This window comes from Tetrao urogallus (genome assembly GCF_951394365.1).
Source record: "Tetrao urogallus genome assembly, chromosome: 1".
Lineage (NCBI taxonomy): Eukaryota > Metazoa > Chordata > Aves > Galliformes > Phasianidae > Tetrao > Tetrao urogallus.
This window is the reverse complement of record NC_136813.1, coordinates 147164484-147191658: the sequence shown is the minus strand read 5'-3', so window position 1 is coordinate 147191658 and position 27175 is coordinate 147164484. Positions and strand designations below refer to the sequence as shown.

Sequence of the window (27175 nt, the reverse complement as noted above, 5' to 3'; positions counted from 1 at the left end):
ACACTGCGTTTAATTCACGGCCGCTCTTTCGCTGCTTGATTGAACCACGTGATCTCAGCAGTCTTTTCCGACCTTAGCGATTCTATGAGTCAAACAGCACTGTGGCAGTGCATCTCTGTGCCTGTCAGCCCAAGGGGCTGGCAGCATCCATAATTAATGCTAGGGCCGGGACAGAGGCCACGGGTCCTTCAGCAGATGCAGAAGGCAGCGGCCCACCTGGGTTGGCGTAAATAGAGAATGAGCGCCGCAGCCTGCCTTCTCCTTGCTGCAGAAAGGGCTCATCAATTTTTAATAAACTTCTTGTCTTTGCTGTAGATGAGGTCCTGCTCCTGAACCGGTGTGACCTGAGGACAGGTATTGTGCCTGTTACTATAGCACCACCTCGCACAGCTCTCCGTATGGAAGGAGGGAGGGAGGGAGGAGGGAGGCAGGCGGAGAGGACGAGCCCTGGCAAAGCAGCGAGAGGTGTACAGATGCACGGTGGAGCTGCTGCAAGTGTGCAGCCGACACCCTGAGCACTGCCAGGGGTTCCACACTACCGCTCTCCTGGACTGGCCTGCTGGCTTGGGAAGATCTGCTCTGAATTCTTCTTTCTGTTTTCCTTTCTTGAGCAACTGGTTGACATTTTAGGGGTCACCGAGGGGACCGGCGCAGGCTCCTGAGTCTGACATCAGGAAATATGTCAACAGAACTGAGCGCTTGTTAACGACAGGAAAAAGGACAACATGCCTTTCAAAGGGTTTGATTCGCTGAAGGAAAGGTTTTTTAACCCAGGAAAGGAAGAGGTGAAGAACACCGTTAGCGACTCACTGGGGAATCTGCAAAGGTAAAATCTGATAGCAAATTCCTTGCGAGATCCATTGGTTACATTGCTTAAAGAGAAATGAAGTATCAAAAAATCTCTGAATGTTAAACAATTTGGAGTTGCAAAATTACTGAATCCCCACAGTGTGAGACGCCCTGCTGTGCAAAGCAAACTGTGCCAGAGGAGTGGCATGGAGCAGCGTGTGGCTGCAGATAAGATAATATTTATACCGAGCAAAGGAGAGGTGAAAATAAGTTATAAAATACTATTCTGATGTTACAAAGCGCATGAAGAAGGGTTTTAATTAAGAAAACCTCTAGGTGATTAAATGTGAATTATTCTGTTTATCTTGCACGAGAAAAAATGATTATTTAATGGGAACTAAATGTCCCAAATTATGTCACTCTTGAAATCAGATTTAAAATTCCTAAATTACAGAGGAATTCTGGAGAATCTTTTTTTCACTCACTAACATGGTAAGAGAAAACACATAGAAGTAGTACCAAGTTCAGCTGCGTGTGCGTGCGTGTGTGCTTATTGAGAGTAACAAAGGAAAACAGGAGCTGTTTGCAAAAGGAGGTTTAAGGATTTAGAACTTAATCTGGCAGTTTACAAGATAGTAAACCAAGATTTTTGGTTTGGAATAAATGAAAGTACAGTGCAACAGATGACTGGTTTGGTCAATAAGACTGTTGGTTTAAAGGGAAGCTTATTTCTATTGGAGTGGCTACTGGCAGCACTGAGATGTGCAATGGACAGCTGAGAGGCAGGGAGCCTAGTGGCACTGCTGGCACGCTTCATGTGTTATTCATCTTTGCCAAGGTCAGGGTACTATTTGAATCCTACATCTTTTTAGTGTTTTTCTTTTGTGTGTAACTTCTTTCTTTCTCTTGGGAAAGTTATTTTGAGTCAAGGTACAGTTCTTGGCACATCCAAACATGCATTTGATCACAAGAAAATGTACAATAATTCATGGGTACCATACTACATTGTGAATGTATGGAAAAACATGCATGTATACTTTGGTGGAAGTTACTAACATTCACCATTATGTTGCCAATTACACTATTCCTATACTACCTGAATGGAGTTATCTCCTTCCACTTAGTTGCAAGGAGTTGTTCATTCAGTCACACATTCTAAGCACTATGGCCTTCCTTTGCTAACTTACCCAAATACTTTCAGGGTTTGTATCTAGTGTGCCAGTATGGAGGTTTTGCCATGTGCCCATGGCACAAAGGCTTTGAATGATCTGGATCTATTTCCTCTTGTAGCTGTACAACCAGGGATGCCCTGCTAATACCACTGATACCTAACTTCATCAACTTTACTGCTGAATCAGAGCAGAACAGATCATAGAATGGCCTGGGTTGAAAAGAACTGCAATAATCATTGAGTTTTAACCCCCCCTGCTATGTGCAGGGTCGCCAACCACCAGAGCAGGCTGCCCAGAGCCACATCCAGCCTGGCCTTGAATGCCTCCAGATTTGGGGCACCCACAGCCTCCTTGGGCAACCTGTTCCAGTGTGAACAGATCTGAGCTGACATACAAGAAAGTCTGCAGAACTTCCTCATTTTCTGTGTTAAACACAGGTTTGCCTGTGCCTTTTCTAAATGTATGGGTCAATGGAGGAAATACTCCAAATGATGCAAGTTTTCTTACTGTGTCTGCAATCAGACCCAAGCAAGAACTGTCAATTTTAGCAGTCTCTTAGGAAATGTGCAGTCACATCCAAAGTTTTCTGAAGGAAACATGTGTGTTTTTAACTTGAAGTTAACTTTCCACAACTAGCCTATAAAAAAGAGCGTATGCTTATATATTATGTGATGGTACGTGTGATACATATGTGTATTTACCAGTTGTGACCCCAGCTTTGCTAATTGACTCTAATATGTTGTAAACAAAAAAAGAATTTGGCTTCACTTCTCACATTTATAGGTGGATAGTTGTATTAGCACAGGTCAGGTCTCCGAGGATGCATTGGCTATAGTAACCAGCAAAATGTCTAGAAAAGTACTCCTAGCTTTGATAAATATGATGAGCCTAAATCTTCCTCCTACATTTCATCAAACAAGAGAGAAGATCCAGCAACTGATGTCTGGCAAGACCATCTACCAGGTCCTGTCTTCACAGCAATTGCTTGAAGATTGATACATTCTGATGCTCAAGCATGTGACAGAGTGACGCACTGCCTCCCCACGGGTGGTTAGCAGCCTCCAAATATTTTGTGGCTGCTGCAAAACAGGACTCTGCCCCCAGGAGTTTACCTTGTGGTAGCTGAGGGGCTGGTGAAGGGCAAAGGAGATGGAACAGGAGAGACGTAGGAAGCATCCTAACTCTGGGCATTTTCTTCTGTAACACCTCAGAGAAATATCCATTTGTTTTTAGAGTACCACCAGCTGGAATAAATTCACCAGAGGCAAAAGGGGGCTTGTTCTTAATTAGTTAAATATAGCAGGGCAGCGAATAAAATTGATTTAGAGGATTCAAGACCTGAGTAAGTAACGCTGGAGATCTCAGAACACTTTAAGTTTCCCAGAAGAGAAAACTTTTTCTGCAAAACTTCTTGACAGGTACAAACACTTTTGGCCATCTGTGTGCTCAGTGTATGCAAAGAAAAAAATGTGAATTCAAGGCTCTTCTGATCTTGAAGATTTCAGAAGTCCTTGGTCAGCTAGTGACAGCAGTGGGCTTACCACAGAGCGGGAAGAAGCCAAACAGGTTCACCTGCCAATAACAACATGGTTAATGTGAGAATTAACATGGGCTGTGTCACACAGCTGCTGACTGTAGTCTGGGCCCTGCTAGGTGTAGCACCTGCAGACCGCCCTTAGTGAATTAGACATCCCAGTCAGCTAAAAACTGCAACCTGAAGCTGCTTGATCTACCCTTGTGTTGGACAGGCTCCTCTGCCAGGAATGCTGCACTACTGCAACAATTTCAAGATTTGCTGTAGACAATCATCACGCAAACAAATCTGCAGAGTAGATGCGATCTCAAGCGATTGTTTCTGCCTTTGGATAAATAATATTTTTCAATAGCCTGTGTGTAGGATTCTGAAATTACATCAGGATCATCAGTAACTGTTGTGTGCGGTGACTGTTGTATTGTAGGTGTGAAGTTTGAACACCTATGGCTCTGCCTGCTATGAAAGCATGTAGTCTGGTAGTATGAATTTGATAAAGTGTTTTAATACATGGCAAGAATTAATGTTTTCTCCTTCTTGTAGAATCCATGGGGTTTTAATCAAATTAAATGAAATAATAGATGAGGGCTGCTCCAAAAATAATGCCTTCTATTTTATTCTGTTGGCCCACGATGCCAGAGGTGAATATTGCTGGTATGGCAATAGAACCTTTCCACCAATATTCCTTTATGTTTTGTTGCCATGCAATAGATGGCAGCAGAAGGGCAGTCTGACAGAATGACCTCTGACGTGGAATTGTGGATGAAGCAAAGGTGTGTAGGTGAACTGTTCAGTGTGGAAAATATTGTACCCATTGATATTCATTGACAGTGGCTGAATGCTTATGGAGACCAAACAGTTGATCTGGGCACAGTGGAAGTTGGACTGTGTGGGCAATGTTTTCCTAGCAATGGTGTCATGATAGCAGCTGTAAAGTCACCTTTGCCGATGCAGATCTTGACAAGTACAGCTTGCAGGCTTTTGTCTACGGTTGGTGAAAGTGCACTGCTAATGATGGTGACTATGCTGAAAAATAGTGTCTTCTAGCTGATAATTTTCTCTATCAGATATTGTTGTTATGCTCTTTGTATCAGTTGTGGTTTCCGCAGGAATAAATAGGAGGCATTACTTTCAGAGCAACATGTGCAGCTCTATCCCACTTACGTAATTAGAAGAACGACTAATTCCTATGCTAAAATGCATAAATTACAGATTGGTAAATGTGTATGTATACTATGAATTTTATTTATGACTGATTAAGTTTTAAAAACTTTCATTCTTTCAAAACTTTACATGACTGCGAGTTAAAGCTCTTCAGAAAAGAAGAAAAAGAATGTCAGATGCAGAAATGTTACATGCAGTAATTATGATATTTGGGTATGGAATATAGATGTAGATATTTTCAAACAGCCAAGATGTTCTTGTGTGCCAAGTGTTGCGTGCTTGCTGAAAACATCAGAGGGATATAAATACCAAACAAACATCTTCCAGCAAAATGTTCTCAGCATTATTCAAATAATTAAAGAGAAGACTGTTTCTGAACAGCTCTCTTCTAAACTATTAGTGTACAACAAGGGAAATTTCAATGGCACTGCCAAATGATACTGATCAGCTGTAGGATCTATTTCTTATCCTTTATGGATTTGTCATACCTCCATTCTACATTTACACTGTTCAGTGACATAAGGCCAAAATGCAAGGTCAAACACAGACTGTGTGAATGCTTGCGCTGCTTACACTTTGCTCCAGATTCATTTTTGGATTTGGAACTGTTTTCTCTGAGACACCTCTGCTATAGTAGAACGGTTAATGTTAAGCTTTCAAGATACCAAATATTCTGTGATTATCTGAGGTTATGAATCAGTTCTCATTCTGCTTTTATTAGTGAGTAGTTGAATACAGTAGCAAAACAATTCCTCTGCAGAAGCGTTGCTGGACAATAGTGTCCTGCATCAACACTGCCAACAGTGAATTTGGAGTCAAAGGATGTTTTCATGCCTATGTGAATTGACAGCTTGCTGAAAGCATCCAGAAAGGAGCAGATGTTTTTGCTTTGGATGATATGTCCAATCTTTGCCAGCTGTCCAAAAATGATGAGCCAATTAAAGCATAATCTCTCTCATATAAACAGAGTGATAAAAGTACAGAAAATGAGGAATTATGCTTTAATTCATTCAGTATCTTAGTTTACTCTGGAGTAAGACAATAAAATTACTTTTTTTTTTTTTTTTGTTAATAGATCTTTTGAGTTAACAATAATAGCTCTAGAAATAATTGTCTTTTTTTTTTCCTGCCTTCTTCATTTTTGACATTTTATATGGTTTATACCAGCTGTCATGAGCACATGGAGCAAGGAAAACACAGGGTCTTTCTTTTAAAGTGCCTCGCCGTGTTTCTGTCTGTACTCTCATTTCACCAACAGTGCTGTCTCTTTGCCAGTGGATTGCAAGATCTCAGTCACCTTCAATAATACCACAATCCTATCATGTTTCCTGCGTTACCTTGCTTTAATGCGAAGTCCTCACTCCAGCCTAAACCAAGCCAATTTAACTTCACAGTTAGCACTGCTCTGAGCAAGGGGTTAAATCAAATAACCATTTCAGTTCTGGTATTTCTTGGAAGTGTGAACTGATGTATTCCATCGTGCTTCTTTTTTTTTTTTTTTCTTGTTGCTGAGAATAAAACTAGATTAACAGTTTTATTATACGATGTAAAAAAACAGTAATATAGCAAATGATGCACCTGAAGCTAGAAATGGAGCTTGGAAGTTATAAATGCTAACAATTTAAAGTGAAATTTCCTATTTAAATCCCCATGCAGCAGCTCAGGAAGCTATAGATATCATCTGTATTTGCAAAACCTTGAGTATGGAATACCATCCATTAGGCTATGGGCAGTACTTTAGACACAAAGGAATTGGAGAAGGCTGTGATTAAACACAAAACTTTTCTTGAAAGAGCCAGCCAACCACTGTGTAGGTTGCCAAGTGTAGCCCAACCATACGTGCTCTGGAAATATTTTTTAGTAGTCGATTATTATACGGAAGACTGAAGTGCATTAGATTTTAGATACATTTCAGACCAGATGTTTGAAGGAAGGAAATAAGTTACTTCTTACCAGAAAAGAATGAATTAAATCATTTCATCATCTTATACATCAAGCCAAGCTTCTTTTATATTAAGTATGTGCTCACATTTTGCTAGTGGTGAGAGCACCTCCATGGCGGACACAAAAAAAGCTGGATCCTGCACCCACTAATTCACAGCAGTGCCAAAGCTAAAAGGCTTCCTAACACAGCTGCTGATCAAGGCTTTCCTTTAGAGAACACTTAACCCTAATCTTGCAGGTGGTGTTCAGAGGGCAGCCATGCATTCAGAGTGTGCTTAAGTGTTTTGGCATGTTGGAAAGCCTGTATATGCATTTAAAACAAAGGCATTAGAAATTAATGTTAGGAAAGGAAGTGTTTAGCTCCAGTTTAATGGTGTGTCTTCAGTTCCTTCTGATCTCATCTTTCCCACCAGAGACATTCCCCATTCCTACAGCACAGGGTGTTGGTATTTCCAATCGAACTGGGAGACCAAATAATTTTTAATTGCTTTAGCACAGGAAAATAGTTCCGTAAGTGCAGGAAATAGCAATGGGCAACTGTTGTACTGATGAGACCATCTGTATTGTAAGATGCTGCTACAGAGTGCAACTTGGGCTGATGGCAGCAGCTGTTTGCCCTCCAATGGGCCCTCCCTCTCCCTATGGTTGGTGCAGTGAGAGCAGGCTGACATGCATAGGTACCATTTGCTCCTATTCCGAAGTAAACAGAAAAGTCCGTGTCTCTGGACCTTCCCTCTGTATTCTCCCCAGTTGCACTGCAGTGCCCACACAAAATTTGCTCCCAGGTGAAGCCCCTTCAGCCTCTGCTGCTGAGGGGCAGTGAGCAGAAAGTTGCTTAATTTTCAGATCTCACTGAACGTTAATTATTTTAAAGAAAAAGGTAGAATGCTCAACAACAGGAATTGAGCTTTGTAATGAGCTAACTTCTTGTGGTGAGTGATATTTCACAGCAGAGGGGTTACTTGTTGTCAAATCCCTTTGTACAGAGAGAGCCTGGGCCTGGCTCTTAGAATCATGGAATTGCTTGGGTTGGAAGGAACCTGAAAGATCATCTAGTTCAAACCCCCCCTACCAAAGGCAGGGTTGGTGACCACTAAATGAGGATACCAGGTCAGGATGCCTAGGGCCTCATCCATGTTGGGCTTTAACTCTTCCAGGGATGGGGCACCCACAGCTTCTCTGGGCAGCCTGTGCCAGGGCTTCACTGTCCTCTCAGGGAAAAATTTCCCCCAACATCTAAACTGAATCTGAGAAAAAATACGCTTCATGCTGTATTTGCCCTTTCCTTGAAACTCGCTGCCAGTCTGTTCAGTGGATCTAATTAGAAGATGGATTTCTTCATGTGTATATTGACGTTGTTAACAACCAGCAGGATTTATCGCAGCAGAGCTCATCAGACCTTTCATAACGATGCTTGTGAAAAGCCCACAAGCACTTCTATGCAAGCTGTCCAGCCAAATGTCTGGGATTTTGGAACTTTAGGGGTTGCTCGTGACAAAAATACAGGCTGTGTGTGCCCAGCATGATCTCATCAAAGCGCCAAGAGGCAAACCCCTCACAAAGAAGTGCTTTAAAAGCTGACTGCAGCACCTAATTGTCCATCTATATTTCACAGTAAGGCATTTCTATTTTCTCTTGCTTCTTCTGCTTAGGAAAATCGATGGCACCAACATTGAGGAGGACCACATTGAGCTGACAGAAGAGGGGAGACCTGTGCAGGCCAGTGCCCGCAAGCCGCAAGTGTGTGACTGTTACTGCTGTGGGCTGCCCAAGCGCTACATCATCGCCATCATGAGCGGCCTGGGCTTCTGCATTTCCTTTGGAATTCGGTGCAACCTGGGTGTCGCCATCGTGCAAATGGTGAACAATAGTACTGTTTATATTAATGGCAAACCAGAGCTGCAGGTGAGAAGCCATCCTCTATCTCCTGTTCTCCTTTGAGAGTTGTTAAGTGCCACATATCGAAGAACAGTGCATGTAGAGGTCAAAAACTCAGGCAGGAAGACATGCAAGTCTGGATTCCTACAGATGTGTAGGTTCTTTATCCTCAGTTAGGTCTCTAAGTCACACAAGAAATCTGTGTGATATGAGCATTTGCAATGACATACGGAAAGTAAATAGCAGAAATGAGAACTGAGTTGGCTTGTGTGCTTATCAAGTTTCCAGTCATTCAGCTGCAGACAGATTTTGTTTCAGCTGCAGAAGTCTTTGCCATTTACTGTCTTTCAGGGGAATGCACCCTGATGCTGCTACAGAAGGAATTATTAATCGTTCTGTGTACCACTAATCCCTATTCAGATCAGTGGATGAATTTCAGGACTTTAAAGTAGGCAATAGGGCAACAGTTATTTGCAAGTTATTGACAGTGGGGAGTGCTGTCTAGAGGTAACTGGAAATAGGTGCCAAGCTATCTCAAATTTGTGATGGATGGCACATGGTTCACAGAAGATGCCTACAGACTTTTAAAAATGCACCCAATGAACTGTATGTTCAAACCATGTCTAAGTTTCTCCAGTCCTGCCATGGCACAGGGCTGGGTTGTCATGTATACCGGTTCTTGCATGTATAAAACTTGCTTATTGTTGGATTCTGTTGTAACAGGTTATTCACAGGAATACTGACTCTTACCTGATATTTCCCTAAGTTTCCCTTGAGATAACACCACCAAGTTGTTCTGTCTGGGCATGAGCCTCTCCTGATAATGGAAATTTCTCTATGTTTCATGATGTCTCAGCCCTTACAAATTAACACTAAGAAACTAAGTAGAAAGTTAGATATTTTGAAAACTGAATTGCAACTCCATATGCTTTTTTCTATACACACGAAGTAATATGAAAAAAGGAGATGTTAGGGCCTACCTCTTTAGTTTTCGTATTTCATGTTTTAGTGACGATTTTAGTTCAGAATATAAAACTATCTGTGCTGTGATGCTTAACCACCTTTCCTTGCCATGTGATTAGCCCCAAAATAATCATTAAGCAAAACAACCATGGTTTCTCTTTTCTTCAGAATAGCTCTTCTGAATTGAAGGTTCAAGGAGAAAACATTGACAATGACCTTATGTTAGAGTGATTATACTGAGTCAAGCCCTGTTTAGGTGTTCAAGAACAATGAGCAGGAGGGGCACCTTGGGTCACCTTTTCTTCACTGCTCTATGTTGTTTTTTTTTTTCTGGGTTTTGACTATCCCTCTTCTGAACAGAGTATGTTAAAACAGACTCATCAGAGAAATGCCCTTAATCAGGAAGATTTGAGGAGACTGAAACTATTTGGTATTCAAGGATGACATGTAGAAATATTTCTCTTAGCTCTAGAAATTATTGGCTAGGAACCATCTGTGACCTGCGTGGGGATGGTATTCTGTATCCAAATCCAACTCTACGATTGGCATCACTTTTTATAGAAGATACACTAGTCAGCTAGTGTTAACCTAACTTTTAGATTACTTCTTCAGATGTTACCCTTCTCCCCATTCTTCTATAAACGTCTTCTGCTCCCATACTACTATTTAATGTAGATGCTGGATGGTCAGTTGTACCTTGATGAGACAAAGTCCAGCTTGAGCAATCTTGTTGAGTAAATGGATGTGCCCATTGAAAAGCAACAGATCCTTCTTATATCACCAAGCAGGCCCGAAAACAAAGTCTTCAAGACTAAGCAGCACAAAGGGAAGCAGTGGCAAGAGCCAAAGATGAAGGGCCAGCACCAGCTGCCTTTTGGTTAAACTCTTTTCTCTTAGTCACCCTGACAGCAGAAGCAGTAATTCCACCTATCAATTTGGCAGCATTTTGCCGTGAATGGAGAAGATTCAATCTCAGTAACACCAGTGCAAAGAGATTATCTTGATCTGTAGGATGGGGTGACTTCTGTGAGACTTGCAAATAGTGTTTAGCTAATAATAAGTGTGCTTCATTTTACATTTTTTCTGTTTCTTTTACAGAAAGCTCAATTCAACTGGGATCCAGAGACAGTGGGACTCATACACGGCTCTTTCTTCTGGGGTTACATTGTGACACAAATTCCAGGAGGTTTCATTGCAAACAAATTGGCTGCTAACAGGTTAGAAAACAGTAAGCAAGAGTTAAGCTTTACAGCTTTACGAATGTCTGTTTTATACTGCTTATTAACACAGTGAACAAAGGTGCTTAAAGAACTTGAAGCTGAACTTGCAGTATTAATGTCGATAACCAAAAAAGGAGCTAGACTTCTGTAATGGGTCTGATTTCTGCTTCTTCCAAGTGATTTGCTCATCTCAAATATTTACACATTTATTGTTTTCTAAACTACAGTGCTTTCTGGAGGATGTTTGGAACACACACCTGATGTTTGAGCTAATGCTTGTAGCATTTGTCTTTCAGAAGTGCTTCAGTGCTTTTAACTCAACTTACCAAATTATTTTTTTCCAAATAAATTTGACTTTTCTCCTTTAAAATTTCCCTGTGGATTGAAATTTTCCATAAATTTTAAAGCTAGGCATTTAGAGCCCATTCTCATGCACATTTCTATGAAATCAACATAGTTATGCTGTCTGCGGTTGGATACAGTAGTGATGTCTGTAATTAGGATTGCCCAGAACTTTTCTAATAGAGCCTCATGATTTCTGTATGACAAAGTCTGAACTTCTACACAGATTATTTCTATGTCCATTTTGTTTGTGGGCTGTTTCTTTGTTGTTGTTGTTTTTAATTCTATTTTTGAAAATGACAATAAGAAAAGCTGCTAATTTTGCCAAAGGCAATTTTGTTTTTAAGCTTAACTTCAAAAAGTCTGCAGAATTTGGAATATAATCCCAGCTGAAACAAAGAGCTTGTCTGAAGACAGCTGGTTGTAAATGAACTCATGAGATGTGCATGTGAAAGACATTTGAGATCTACAGATGAAAAAGAGGGTTGGCATTCACACTTTTCTCTGCAAAGAAGATTTGAAGCCATCTCCAGTGGCTTTCACAACTGGAGAAAAAAAATTAAGACCAGCTTTGCATTGCTTTGCCTCAAATAAAAGTACTTCATGCTCTGTGCTCTTCAGAGAGTTACAGGGGTTACAAGGCTGTCTAAGCATTCTCCTCACCGCTGTCTCTTATGGAAATGACTCCAGGATGGAGTCAACCCATAGAATTTTCCAGAAGTTCAGCCCCAGCTCTGCTCTATCTGTAACAAAAAGTTACTCTGAGTTCAGTTTGCAATTCTTCAACACTGCTAGCAGCCTTAGTTCTTTATTTCTCTACCATTTGAGGTGCCTAAGCAGGATGCTTTTCATTCTGTTGAATAAGCCAAACAAATTAGCTAGGTTTAATCATTTTCCCTCTCTTTCCAGTCTTGCCATGAAATTTGGCAGCTGAAGGGCTCAAAAACACAGATGTGTGCACTGTTGGCTGAATAATTCAGTATATTATTAATTTGGCTTTTGTTACCTTTATATTTTTTGTTAACAGTAAAATCAACCAAGTATACCCAATAGCTCAACATATTCTATCAGCTAACTACTTCCTTAGGTATCTATCATGCATATGCACAGGAAGCTATATTTCTGTCCGCACTATACTTTCAGACTCATTTTGATTCTACAGTATGACACCACATTATAGATTTAATTATGACTGGGTTTGGGAATAGAATCTGCTTGAGGAAGAACGCCCCCAACCAAAAGATAAACTAAAAGAGTATTCCTGTTTGTAATAATAATAGGACCACAGATCTGACTAACTCTACGTTTTTCCTTTATTCTTTGTTGTCCCTACCAGTTTCTGCTTGGGTAGATCCAGCAGTATTTCCCTTTCAGAGGGGTAACATCTGCTTGCTAACACCACAGGGTAGGACACAGGCAGAGCTGGGGCCAACCTGTGAACCCACCTCCCCTAGAAAGACAAATGTTTTCTGTCTCACAACTGTGCTCAGTAATGAGATGAGATGAGACTCTGCCCTATTACTGTGCTACAGATTTAGGTATGGAGTCTTTTGTTACCTGTTTAAATTCTGCTCACCACTGTGGAACCTTGAACATGCATGGAAATTCTCCCCCTCCCCCAGCCCTCAGCAAGCATTATTGCAAATAGTTGTGTATAATAATGTGGCATTCAAACAGATCTCAGAACAGAGGAAAATATTAAGTGCTTTATGCTTTTGCATTAAAACCACCTGACACCAAGTAAGTTGCTTTATGCATGTCCAAATTTGTATATATCTATGTTCCATCAGAAAGTTCACTGACTATTTAGTGACTGTGTTCTTTTGATTTACTGCTTATCCTCCAACATGTGTCCTAACAAAATTTCTTGATTCTTTGGTTGTGATGAGGAGACGTGAAACATAAAGCACCCCCTGGTATCAGCCTTTGGTAATGGCACACTGCTGGGCAGAGGAGTCTGTTGCTGGAGAAAACTGTTTTGATGCTAAGTGGTAACTGGCAATGGATCACGGTGGTGAGGAGAAAAGAATACATCAATGAATTGAAAAGAACTGGTGTATTCTTGTCCATGGTGGAGACCAGCTTCTTTGGGATTGAAGGCTGGAAACTGCTGGAAAGATGCTGGCTGGCTATTTGCAGAAACACTGCTTAGCCTGTTAGTAACAAAAGAGTAGCTGGTTCCAACACAGTGTAAATGATGCATTTACAACGTGGGTGTGTTAGGAGTTGGCATTAATTGAAGTAGCAAAGATTGGAAACTCAATCCTGAGAGCTAGCTGGTTGGGTAGTAAAACATGTTCTCTTTCTTATGGCTTATTCATTCTTCCACTTGCTCTATAGCTTATTTTTCTACTTAATTTGCCGTACTTCACTGAGATGGCCAGTAGCTCTAGGATAACATAACCAATAACTCTACTCATGCCAAGGAAGATGCAAGGTGCAAAACTCTTCACTGACCATAACAGAGCTCTCAGTGATGCTCATTTCTTAGCTAAATGCTTATTTGGCTTTGAAAGCAGCCTCCTAAATGTCAAGACGCAATCACAGGCTTTGCATACCACTTCAGATTTTCAGACTAGTTTCCATACAAATTCATTCCTTTGTCACTTCCCTCTGTCAGCTTTGCTCAGTTTCTTTGCTTTTGTGTTCATGTGTTGATTGCTTTCCTGTCACTCGGGTTATGAGCTGTCCAGGCATGAGCTGCTGCTTTTGTCAAGAGGTGTACAGGATCAGAAAAAAACAATGTTGATCTGACTGTGGATTCTTTGAGCTATAATGCTATCATTAATTCCTCATAATTAATGATCATAAACTTGGATTTAAAATATGAAGTGATGTATGTTAAAAAAAAAAAAAGAAGAAGAAAAAAAAATGCTTGTGAGATCAGAAGGTTTTAAAAGTTTATGAATATTTTCCAATGGAAGATGATAAATAGCCATACATAGCGAGATCTGCATATGTCTTTGGCAGAAAAATCAAAAAGGAGAAAATATTTCTGCTGTCATTATTTCAGTTTAAATATCTAATACCATTCCTATATCAGAATGAAGCTTAATGTGTCATCTGTCATTTTTTAAATGGCACAGGCATAATAAGCCAATTCAGAACTGTTCAACACCAGTGAGTTTGAGCAGTTTGAAAAGGAATGTGAACTGTGGTCCTCACAGAGCAGTTGCTGCCAGCTAGCATCAGTGTAGCCAGGAGCTGAGGACCTCTGCCACAAGGGAGAGATGAAACTCAGGTGTGACCCTCAGTCTTGGGATAAGACAAGGCTGTTCTGATTCAACCTCCCATCTTCTAACATGCAGTGATTCCCAGGGCCGTCAGCCAGTGCAGCTTTCTATCTGCAGAATGAACTCTTTCTGCCAGTTCTAATAGTTTTCGGTGCTGTGAGAGAATCTGAGAGGGGATCCTCCTGCATATCATCTTCCAAAGATGTTGGAGTCATGAACTCTTGATATTCAGAATGTGGCAGATACTGAATCCTGTCTGTGGTACAAAAAGGGAACCTGAGACTTCGATCAGCTGGGTGTAAAAAAGTATGCAAACCTGAAACCATCTTGTACTGAAATGACTGCACTGTGGCCCAGCTGTCCATCATGTCTATCGTCACTATTGTTTATTATTAATGCAATGCATTAAGTTTGCACTGCTCTTCAGTTAAGCTGAGAAAAGCCCGTGTCTCTACTGGGAAGAGCTCCCATAGACTGTGGGGAATGAGACAGACCCAGCTCTGAGTGTATCCCCAGGGCCTCTGAGTGTTCTGAAGTTTTGAGGATGTTTCTTGGATCTGTAACTACCACAGAGTTTTCTGCTTCCCATTTTTCTAATGGATGGTAACCTCTGGAAGGCTGCAAAAGATTTCCCAAAGGCTCTGATGCATGGAGAACCCTGGCTGACTTGCACCCAGCTGCAGGAAGTGTTCTTCCCAAGCAGGGAACAAAATGTTCGTATCATGTCTTTCCCAGAAGCTCTCTTGAGGAAGCACCCCTTCTATGCTACAGTTGGAAAGAACGCTTTTATCTATTATTTAGAGAACTGATGTTGGGAAGGAGTTGATCTCAAACTGTGCTGTTAGGAGTTTAAGCTGCAGGAAGAGGAAATAATCAGCACGCTCCCACATTTCAGTAAGGCACTTGAACAAGACTTTACCTGATTTAAGTCAAACCCTACTGATACAAAAGAATTCAAGTACTTTCCAGAATAGGAATAATGCTCTCAGTTCAGGGCTTGTGTAAACAGCTTAGCCACCAGCAACTACACCAAAGTCTCATCCTCTGAGATAGAGGAATAAAACAAAACCTTTATTTAAACATGCATAAAACTCCTATCTCATTCAGGGAAGAAAATGTAGTGACATTATGTGTATTTACCCCTTTTGCCAATAAGTTAAATTTACAATTATCTGTGTTGGTGACTTGGTGGGCAGTGGAGAAGTTGTCTTTGAGATTGCACCTGAGAACAACGTTGCTTCTGAAAAGCAGATAATAATTACATTCTCTTTTGTGATACTTTTTTCAAAGGGTGTTTGGAGCAGCTATTTTTCTAACATCTACACTGAACATGTTCATCCCTTCTGCAGCAAGAGTACATTACGGCTGTGTGATGTTTGTAAGAATTCTGCAAGGTCTGGTAGAGGTAAGAACATTCACCACTTTCATTTGGGGAAATTTGGTTTTTAAAAAAGTTTGAAACATTTTGGTCAGGTTTTCTGATCCATCTACAGTTCTACCTGCTACTCTTTTTTTTTTTTTTTTTTTTTTTTTTGCATTGGTATTTTTACAGTGATGATTTTTTTCTTATGTTGATTCATGTTTTTAAATTTATCTTAAAAGGAGCTTAAGATAATAGATTAATAGTGCTGCAGATAGACCTAGTTCTGCCTATTTAAGCCATCCACTGCATGCACTGCAAGTCTCAGCATTTTTAACCCAGGACACCATACTATTTAAGTTAGTTTCCATCTTCACACTCCCCAAAGGAAATCTCTCCCAGGCTTATTTTAACCCTTCCGATGTAGTGACAATGAGCTAGAAAGGTTAACTCTTTCAGCAACTGCTTAAAGTAGGAATGCAGTGAAAGCAAATCATATGATGTGTGAAATGTCTGCCAGGGTGTCACCTACCCAGCCTGCCATGGGATGTGGAGTAAATGGGCTCCTCCACTGGAGAGAAGCAGGTTGGCAACGACATCATTCTGTGGTAAGTTGATAGGCTTATGAGTGTATTGACATATATATTATTCATTTTATGGTTCACTTTTTTTTTTTTTTTTTTCATTTGCTCAGTCTTTAGGTGTTCTATCTGCTGTATGCATTGAACTGACTATTTAATTAAGCATGCACTTAACAACTATTTTAAACAACTTGAGGGCTTGGTCAGTCTTGTTCTTTGTTCTGCTCACTGGGTCTTTCCTACTACTGGCAGACAGACTTCTAGAAGGTGGCTTGCAGGAAATTTCAGAAGGCTTTGGGAAAAGGAATCCAGTGGAAAGATGGGAGAAATGAAATTCTTTCATTCAATTTTTAGCCTGACAAGAGCCTTCGATCTTTCTATGAAGCATGGAGCAGGAAAAGTACTGAGTTTTACATCTTGTTCTCTTTTCATCCACATCCATATTAAGAATAAAGAGTCTTTCTTCTTTTAATTCTATCCTCTGGGTAGCAGGTTTTGAAAAGAAATGCTGCCGATCACTCTGCACTACCACATTTTCTTTCTGGAGAAGACTACCTTGATTCTCATGCCTTTCTAGCCCTTTCATTTCTTCATCTCATTTCAGTGGCTAGCCTAGCTGCTGATTTCAGGGAAAGCTGTGAATGCTTGTATCTTCTTACTGACTTCATGGTGGATTTGGATAAAAGGCTAAATGGGAGGAAGATAAGGCATAACCCAAATGTACCTCCTCCATTCTCATACCCTAGAAGGTCCAGAGTATGGAGCAGAAACAATTGTGGTGTGATTTAAGGTGGGCCGTTGTGAGAGTGAAGGAAAAGTCCTACTCAATAACTTTGGTCTGTTGTTATCCTCTAAAGCACACATCTCCATTTGCCTTCTCCTTTCCCACTTGTACACTTCTACAACCTCCTGAAGAGAGGTTGTGGTGAAGAGGGATTTGGCCTCTTCTCCCAGGCAACGAGCAGGACATGGGGTAATGGCTGCAAGTTGTATCAGAGGAGGTTTAGATTAGACATAAGGAAGAACTTTTTCTCTCAGAGAGTGGTCAGGCACTGGAATGGCTGCCCAGGGAGGTGGTGGAGTTGCTGTCCATGGCAGTGTTCAAGAGGTGTCTGGACGACGTGCTGCGTGATATGGTTTAGTGCTTGTGGTGGCAATGGTGATGAGGAGATGGTTGGACTGGATGATCTTATGGGTCATTTCCAACCTTGTGATTCTATGATTCTAAAAGGGAACTCAGAACAGTGAGAGGGTGTTTAATAATACTGAAGACAAATCAGAAATAGTAATGCTTTGAAAAGTGAGCAGCTGAGAATGGAGGAAGAAAAAACAAAGAAAATAAGCGTTGATGAGTTAAAGCCAGCTGAAGACAAATGTCTGTGAGAGAGAATATGTAATAGAGAATATAAAAGTCACAGGAAATTATTGTCTGTTAGCAGTAGAACTGAAAAGCTTGGGAAAATGCAGGGCTAAAATGCATGTGGAATAGTAGGAAAAAAAAAGAAGACTGAAAAAAAAAAAGTGTTTTCTTTTAATACTCTGGGAATGCTATTTTTACTACAAATGACTCTGGTATTTAGTGATTACTTAGGAGTTTCAAATTTCTGCAGAGGAACAGACTAAAAGAGAGGTTTCTCCACACTCAATGCTGAAAGCCCAGCAGATAAAGATCCATCCCGTAGCTCAGCACCCACTTCAGTTGCTACAGATCATCAGTTCTCTCTTTCACTCTTGTAAGGTGAACAGAGATGATGGAAAGATTATGAAGCCCTGTGTTACCCGTGTTCCTAGTTTCTCTATTTTCTTGCCTGGGGCTTGCTACTTCTGCAAGAACACTGAATTAATTATACAAAGAGTCACTGCAACGAGAAGTGTTTGCTAATGAATGGAGAGAAGAGTACTTCTGCATTTGCCTGTAGTTTTAGGTTATAGGTATTCGTTAACAAAGTATATAATAAGGTCAAAAGTATGTGTATCTTATTTCCTAAAGTAATTCAAAGCAACACTTCTCACATGTCTTTATTTTGTGCTGATGCCAAATGTCCAGATTACATGAATCCTCCTTGGAATCGTCATTGAAATTTCTTTCCAAGTACTTAAATTCTCAGTTCTTTCTGCAAGTCATTCAAAAATTTATTTAGCCAGTAATGTATGTTTCCCAACCTGAAAACCTTGGCATAGCTCACTTTTTTCCTTTTTTTTTTTTTTTTTTTTAAATTGTCCTGTGTCAACATTAGGCTATTTATTCTGTGTGTTTGTTCATGCCACTGGCATAAACTAAACGTGGTTAAACAGACTCAGGGTTGATGTGAGCCTCCACTTGCAGTGCTTGTCGGGTGGTGGGGCTAGAGTCATGACAGAAGCTTCTCAGCATATCGGCAGCCATCGGGCTTTCTGGACACCATGAGGGCTTCTGAAACTCAAGCTGTTGGCTTCTCTGAGGTTTCCTTCATATGCCACAGGGTTAAGTTAAGCGGAAATCCCCTGTTCAGATCTTAAGTTACGCCTGTGTGGTGGTACGCCATTAGTGTCAGCTTTGTGAATCCCATTTACCTAGGTTACCACATTCCTTCTGGCTGCAGAATGAGCCAGATGATCCCACTGCAGCAAAGGGCCTGTCTCTCTGTCCCAGTCAAACAGCTGCCATCCCATCAAATGTTCACAAAAAAAAAAAAAAGAAAAGAAAAAAGATGCCAGCCTGTAGTAAGAGCTGGACTCATTTAACATTGCTGATGTGTTTTCTTAATCCTTTTTTCTCCTCAGGGTCATATGCAGGTGCAGTGGTCGCCATGCCATTGGCAGGAGTGCTAGTACAGTATATAGGATGGTCATCAGTCTTCTATATTTATGGTGAGTTGTTAACATAAAGAATCTCCTCTCCTCAACTGGTATTGCCTACAGTTTTGTTAAGCTTGTGTGATAGATATGGATCAAAGCTGTTCTGACGAATGAAGTGGTTGCAAGTGGGTCTTCCCAATTATTCTCTATTTATGGCAGCTTCTGAAAACTTTTGTTCTGTAATCTGTTGCAGTATGTTTTTAAATTGTAATGACCAGACTACAGCCCATGGTATAAAGGACCAACAAGAATAACTTTCTGGTTTTCTGTAGTGTGCTTGGCAGAAGTAACACATGGTCATCCCATGACAGGGCTGGGTACAGTTGTGCAGGTTGCTCTACAACACAAGCACTCAAGTGATACGTATCCCAGAGCACCCTATACGGCATAAGGGTCAACATATGCTGCTGATTGGAAGCTTCAGAAACCTTGTGCCTTGAAAAATCTGTCCCATGCAGTTGAGATGAGTTTTCTATCTTCTCTGGTTGTGAAGCCTTTGTATGCAGATGTGAACATGTAAGATCATTCTGTTATTTTCTTCTCTCAGTTCTGCATAAACTTTGTTTCTACTTTTTTTCTGCCCTACACATACTGTATCATATGAGCAACAGAATGCTCAAACACTTTGCAAACAAGCATTTGTATGTACAGAGTTGGGAATCATTTTTTCTCCCTTCTCTGAGCATATTTTTTAATGGAGATTTGGTTTAATTGGCTGTTGAAATCACCTTAACACTTTTAGATTTAGAAGTACGGCTTAACTGGCTTTTAAAACTGAGTTTTGCTTTTCCTGCCGCTCTAGGAATGTTTGGGATTGTTTGGTACATGTTCTGGCTGCTTCATGCCTATGAGAGTCCAGCTGCACACCCGACAATAACCAGAGAAGAAAGGGTATATATAGAAACAAGTATTGGAGAAGGAGCCAGCCTTGCTAGTGCAGGCGTAAGTAAAAAAAAGGCTTTTATAATTCGTGAGCTCTTTGCGTAACACCAGCACATAATGGGATAGATACAGTTAGCTTCATAAGAACAGCAGAACTATTTCTGTTGACGTTTAGGGGCTGTTTGTGTTATGAAGAATGCAGGATGAGGCTCATGCAAGTGTACAGGACAAATTCAGCAATAGGCAAAACCTGTAGGGCTGTTTCAGCTCTTGGTTTACACAGCATCCTTAGCCTAGGGAGAGGAATGGGATGGGGAGAGCAGGAAACAACACATTCTGGTATGTTCTTGAGCAATTATCAGACTTGTTCTAAAATAAGTCCCCAAACTAATGGAAATACCATAATAAGGATCTGGCTCTGGATGTTAAATTACCTTGCTGTCTTATGGACTCCTGCCAAGGATGACTGAAATTCTCAGTCAGACTGGGACTTCTGCCCTGCTCTCTCACACGGTAGTTCAGTACTCTGTATTAAGACTTCTCTCCTTAGGAGGATCCTGGGAACTTGCAAGCAAAACTTATTTTCCTGTCAAACACTATCCCTTTAAGTATTACATTATTTCTTTAAGTAACTCATTATTGCTATAGGCAAAAAACAAAGATTTTTCTCAATACATTACCCCTCCTTGGCTTTACTATTTAACATTCTGGGGGAAAAAAAAAAGAAGAAGAAAAAAAAGGTCAACTCTCCAAACCCTATCCTCTACATGTTTTAGATAACTGTAAGAGAAAGCATAAAGTATCAGGCCCCCCTTTTGGACATGCTCCTGAGGTTTGGCTGAAGTCACTGTTTGGAGACATACCCACTTGTATCAGGTCATGATTTTGCCCTTGCTACATGGAGATTTGACTGCATCATCACGTGTCCACACATGAACTGCAGACACGGTTACCTGTGGAACACAGCTACTATTTTAAAGAAAGGACCAATAGTAATGAATATTGCAATAGTTACTTATTTAGGCTTCTGATTTGATATTTATTTCAAGTGAATAGATATTTTTTTGCTCCTGCTGTATGGAATATTTAAGCATAAATATAAATTGGAAATGCTGAAAGCAAATTATATGAATTAAATCCTCTACTACAAGCTTTTTTGCTGAATGAAATGAATTAGGTTGAAGGAAGTAGTAGCCTGCTAGTGTGTTACTAAGTGTTTCTTAGTTTGGAGAACACTTTTTTCATAAGCCCTTTGTAGGACCATCTCAAACCTTGTTATGACAGAGAGTGGGGAACAGAACAATATTTCCTCTAGTATTCTTTGACTCTGTTATTGATCCTATTATCCCAACAGCAGGATTTCAGAACAGAATTGTGTGATTTCAGTGAGCAGAGCAATAATAGCACAGTAGTTATCCTAAAAATCTTAACGATTCCAAGAAAGATTTTCTGTCTCTCTTCTTCCGCCTTTAATTCAGGCTGACATTGTAAGCAATTTGCAATGTAAATTTTATGCAATATAATGGATAGTCCTGTTACTGAAGAAACTTTCTACCTACTGTTTTTCTCCTTTTTTCCCCTAGAAATTTAGTACTCCCTGGAAAAGATTTTTCACTTCAATGCCAGTTTATGCAATCATTGTGGCTAACTTTTGTAGAAGCTGGACCTTCTATTTGCTCCTTATAAGTCAGCCTGCTTACTTTGAAGAAGTCTTTGGATTTGCAATAAGTAAGGTAAATGTCTGAGATGAAGCAGTAACCTTCAGACTCCATTCTAGGAGACAGAGAATGACATGCCCAGATGTCAATGCAGTCATTTCAGTAGATTATTGCAGGTAACTGGGATGACATACTTTTACAGACTTGATAGATAGGAAAACATGCTAGCATCAAATTGTTAGCAAAAAGAAAGAAAGGACGATTTTCTTTCACTGGTAACAAAGAAACACTTCATAGAAACCAGCAGGTAAGTAAATAGATTTTTTTTAAGTGCTGGTGGCTTGGCAGTACTTGGCAGGCAATGGTTTTCCTCCTTTTCTTTCTTTTTCAGTACATTTCATTAACAATCAGGGTTAAAATTTTCCATGGATTGATATTTCCTGCCACTTCATTAAAGCCAATATTGCTACAATCTCCCTTTAGAGTGTGTATGTGGACTGTGGAGTGGTTGTACGAGAAAGTTCTTCCAACTTTCCTTTAAAAAAACCTACTTGTTATATAATAATTTTCATATAGTAACATGCTATTTGATTACAGCAATAATTATTTATTCAGGGTAATGACACTCTGAATGGCCTACTGTAGCAATGGTATGAAGAACAGGGTTATTAAGAGAAAGTAGATTTGTTTATTCTCAGTTGTCTTTCACAAATATTAGAATGTTCACTAATTAAAAACAAATGTAAAGCTGATTTAGTGTTAGTGTAAGGAAAGTAAAACTCAGAATTCCTACTGAATTCTTCAGAGTTAAACCTCTATAACATAATGTGCTGGCCACAAAATAGAGTCTTTTCTTGTATTTGGGATAAGTACCAGAGCCTACAGAAAAAGTAGGAACTCTGCCAGAAAATGTGATAAAATGAGCATCAATTTATAGGTCCTACTACCATAAGAGCAGAAGTATATGCATTACCTCAAATGTATGCTTATTTGTAAGATTCTAATATAATTTCAGGTTTTATACTCTATATAGTTATTGTCCATGCAATGCACACATGCTGCCTTCATTATAATAGCGTCAAGAAACAGATTCTCTATGCAGAAAGGATCTCCTTGAGAACAGAATAATAAAAATATGTAAAAGCAGTTGTAAACTGAGAGACAGAACACTTCACTGTAGGACATATAAGTAATTGCTTTCTGGTATCTACAACAGAAAATATTTGCAGTCCTCTATGCCATTCTTCAGAGCAACCACCAAAAAAGCAGAGACACTGCATGATATTTCTATGGTGAGATTCTTGTGCTATGCCTTCTCCTCCAGGACAGTGAGGAGATATTCACATCACCCCACTTTGGGTATCTACTCTAATGAGCTAAACTGTAGTAGTCTTGCACTCCAGTGCTGGCCATTGGAGAGAGAAAATTCCTCTAGAGCACCAACTCCAGAACTTTTAGGCAGAATTCTCTTTTTTTCCTTCTTATTATAGCTTGAGCCCCATTATAGGTTGTGTACAGATGCTCAGAGCTGGGAGAAAAGCTGCCACTGCCTGGATAGGAAGCATGCTGGAGTCCCTCATGCTCCTGGAAATCCCTAATGCTGATGGGATGATGATACCCTAATGACAAGGGTAGCTTAAGGTCTTTGCTGCAGATTCTGTTGAAGAAAAAGTCCACAGTCCACACAAGGATGTATGCTAAAGATGTGTCCTATATATATGATTCCTGTTCTTTTCCCCCTAAATCCCAAGGAAGGATATGAGCAGTAAGCACTTACTTTTGTAATTTCAGGTTGGCCTTTTGTCTGCAGTTCCCCACATGGTCATGACAATCATTGTGCCCATTGGAGGGCAGATAGCTGACTTCTTACGGAGCAGGAAGATTTTAACTACTACCACTGTAAGGAAGGTCATGAACTGTGGAGGTACTACTGGATTCCCAAAATATAGTACTTCAGTTGTGTGCTGCACCTGGTGTAGATATCATAGTTCAGCCAATGTTTTGTTGCAACATGAGAAAATTACTCTAGTTTGCATTTGCAGCTGGTTAATCTGGAGTATTTAATTGCAAGCTGATATTAGACATCCTTATGCTCTAAGTCCTTACTCATACAAGCATGCCTTTAAAAAGAGAGGAGGCAAGACAAGTTGTTAATAATTAGAAGGGCAATGAAGACTGGCTCAGAAGAGATTATGATAAAATAGGCCTCATGCTGAAAACTTGATTTGCCACAGCTAGCCACATCCTGTGGTGCTGCAGGAACCCCTTCACAACCCTCCATTAACTGGCTGTGTTCCTGTGTTCCACTTCCAGAAGCATCCACTGGCAAATTCAGACTGCAGAGATCAGCTGAAAGAAACACGGTGGATGGACAAACTCATTTTTGCTGAGCACAAAATAGTTTATTTCTAGATTGGTCATTGGAACTGAAAAATCAATGGGATCTGCATGTAATTGGCAAATCTGTAAACTGTACAGATGCTAAACTGTAGCATGACTGTGGAGTCATGCTTTTCTTCTAGCTTCTGGCTTACATTATTTATGGCTGGCATGGGGTGCCTGAAATAGAGATGCCTGCAGTGCTTGGCTATACATCTTCACAAAGGATTCTTTTATTAATTGTATATTCAAGGTTTATTTTCAGTATTATTTAAAAAACAAACAAACAAACAAAAACCAACAAACAGAGGGATTGTAAAGTTAAATATTAGGAAATGTTGATTTCCACCAAAGGCAAAGCCTGGAAGTTTTCTGTGATACCCAGGCATGTCCTCTTCTGTTGCTGACACACTTGTCTGAAAAAGTCTTTTGTTCCATCTGCCAAGAACTTGTCACTTCACCGCAGCCATAAGAAATTGAAGGCAAGAAATATTTCTCTCCTTCCCCCACCCCCTTTTTTTTTGTTTTGTTTTGTGAATTTTACAGTGTTTCATAGAGAATCACTTTCTCATTATTTCTCTATACTGCTTGATGAGTCAATTTATTTTATCACTCAGCTCATTTACACAGGGGAGGGGGAGTAAGAAGTATATTCTCAATAAAATATATTAAAATATTCCAGCAAGTATATTCCCAACAGTAAACATTCACGTGTTCCTGCAATGTAATTTATGTCCATATGTTTAATTTTCAGGCTTTGGGATGGAAGCAACCTTGCTTTTGGTGGTTGGTTATTCTCATACAAAAGGCGTGGCTATTTCTTTTCTGGTGTTAGCTGTAGGTTTCAGTGGCTTTGCAATTTCAGGTAAGAATTGATCTTATTATTCATTTCCTTATTATTGACAAAAGGAATGTTACCCTCAGTGTTGTTCCTGTTGTCATTTTATTGTTGTTTGCTTTTAGCATGGCTACTTATGGAGTGTTCTCTACTACTTCCTATATCAGAATTAATTTATTTCAGTATCTATGAAAGGTGTTGCATGTAGGACATGAAGCTTTGAAAGAACCTGCTCTGTTTTGTTTCTAGTTCATACCAGCCTTGTGCTAATGCCGTTTACAGTGGTGGCCACCTTCCATAATGAGTATCCCTTAAAGGAAGGAGAGAGATTTACTCTGAAATGAGCTCAAGGGATACTCGTTGCAATCCCACTGCTAACCCTATCTGCCAGTTTGTGCTTCCTAGGCCAGCTGTGTCTCTGTTACATCCTATAATCAACCCTGTTAATCTGAACTGCTGCTTCTACCATTTTCTGAGGCTTACCATTCTCTGGCTTTGTAGTTCCACCAGTATCTCTGCTATTAAAAGTGACACATCTTCCTATGAAGATGAAAGCCCACCTCCTGGAAGACTGCCAAGAAATGGATCTATTGAACAAAACAAAATAACTGCTGATCTTCCATCTTTTCAGGGTTACACTGATGGGAAGTATTTGCGCTGCTCAGCTATGAGGTGCTTGCATGGCAGGCGGCTTCTATCAATCAATTATATTGCAGAATTTTCCCAGCACTCAGCTTTTTTACAGTATTTAATCACATGGATTTGAAATTCATCATCCTTTCCAGTGATCATCTGTAGCACTTACGACTAATTTTCATCACCTAAAGCATGATAATTATCTGAGCTGATTTTTACTCTCTCATTTTCCAATGAAATGTTTACCAAGAAGATGTGCTACAGTCATGACAACTAGTTTTCTGACTGGTTTATATATTTTATATATTTCTTGTTTTGTTTCATTAGATATAACTTAAAGAATTGGAAAATATGTTTAAAAAACACTACTACATAAATTAAAATATATCTTTTTAAAAAGAAAAATACATATTACAAACATGATGCTTTCCAGAAAGCGTCCTTAGCCAGAACAGTTAGAGAAAACTGTATTGGCCCAGTAGCACAAAGTTGACTGTTGTCTCTGGTATGTTGTAGGATTCAATGTGAATCACTTGGACATAGCCCCACGTTATGCCAGCATCCTGATGGGGATCTCCAATGGTGTGGGGACGCTGTCGGGCATGGTGTGCCCACTCATCGTTGGTGCAATGACAAAACACAAGGTAATGTTTCTCCATGTTTCCTGGGGAAAGGATTGTTCTATGCAGTGAAAATTAACACATTTCCAATTTTCCTGGGAACTCAATTTCATCATTAATCTTCAGCTGTTTTCTATTATTGTTGTTTTAAAAGTTCACTTCTACAACAGTGCAGAGGCTGGATTCTCAGTTGTTGTAAACTAATTATCTGTGTAGGGAGATACCATTTTATACCACCACAGGCTGAATCTCTTCAGTATCCTCATGCTACTAGTGAATTCTTAACAGGCTTACTCATGAAACACCTCTGCAATGCATCCATAGTAGGGTTCCTGAGCAATCACCAAATAACTCAGGTTTTAGGGAGAGATCTGCTTTTCCATGAATATTTCTTGTCCCTTTTCCTATTGTATTGTATTAGCCCTTGATATGAAATTTAAAATATTCACATCTCATAAATTGTGTTATCTGTTACATCAGGAATCAAACAAAGATCAGTATGTGCTAATTCATAGTATAGTTCAGACATTAATATTTCTTTTTACCGCAAACTTAATGAGACCTGGATCATTTTTTCAGACCCGCGAAGAATGGCAAAATGTCTTTCTGATCGCAGCCCTGGTGCACTACAGTGGAGTAATATTCTATGCTATTTTTGCTTCTGGGGAGAAGCAGGAATGGGCTGACCCTGAAAACCTGAATGAAGAGAAATGTGGTATAATTGATCAGGATGAACTGGCTGAAGAAACTGAGATGAACAATGAAACTTTTGTAAGTGCAAAGAAAACATATGGTGCTACCAGTCAAAACAGTGAAATACAAAGAAGGGAATGGAGAAAGCAAAAGCAAGTGACTCAAGACACAGAAGAACAGACTTCTTACCATTATGAAAATGGGAATTTTCAAGATTTGTCATAAATACTTGAAATTCTAAGGTTTGTATAGCAGCTATTCCCATCTTCCCTTCTGCAAAGCTGCCCCAAATCATCTGGTATCCATATTTATTTTCTGATTCAACTGTGTAATGTCTGTCCTTGTTGGCTAGACACAAGGGGTAATACTTGCTTTCTAATACTGTGGAAGAGATCTAACAACAATGGAACAAGGAGAAGTGACACTAAATCTTCACTTTGCCACTGGATTCCCT

At 39.9% G+C, this 27175-nt stretch overlaps 1 protein-coding gene across 1 annotated transcript; it reads left to right on the top strand.

Annotated features, from left to right (window-relative positions):
• Positions 1-719: 719 nt before the first annotated feature.
• On the top strand, positions 720-26946 carry SLC17A8 (solute carrier family 17 member 8; the record flags this gene model as incomplete). The annotated part of the gene is made up of 12 exons (XM_079549523.1): positions 720-826; positions 8253-8505; positions 10540-10658; positions 15527-15641; positions 16117-16204; positions 18941-19027; positions 19818-19957; positions 21481-21630; positions 23347-23479; positions 24689-24799; positions 25925-26052; positions 26608-26946. Exons 1-12 carry the CDS (start codon positions 726-728, stop codon positions 26944-26946), a joined length of 1764 nt encoding a protein of 587 aa, XP_079405649.1. The 5' UTR covers positions 720-725.
• Between the last annotated feature and the right edge of the window lie 229 nt (positions 26947-27175).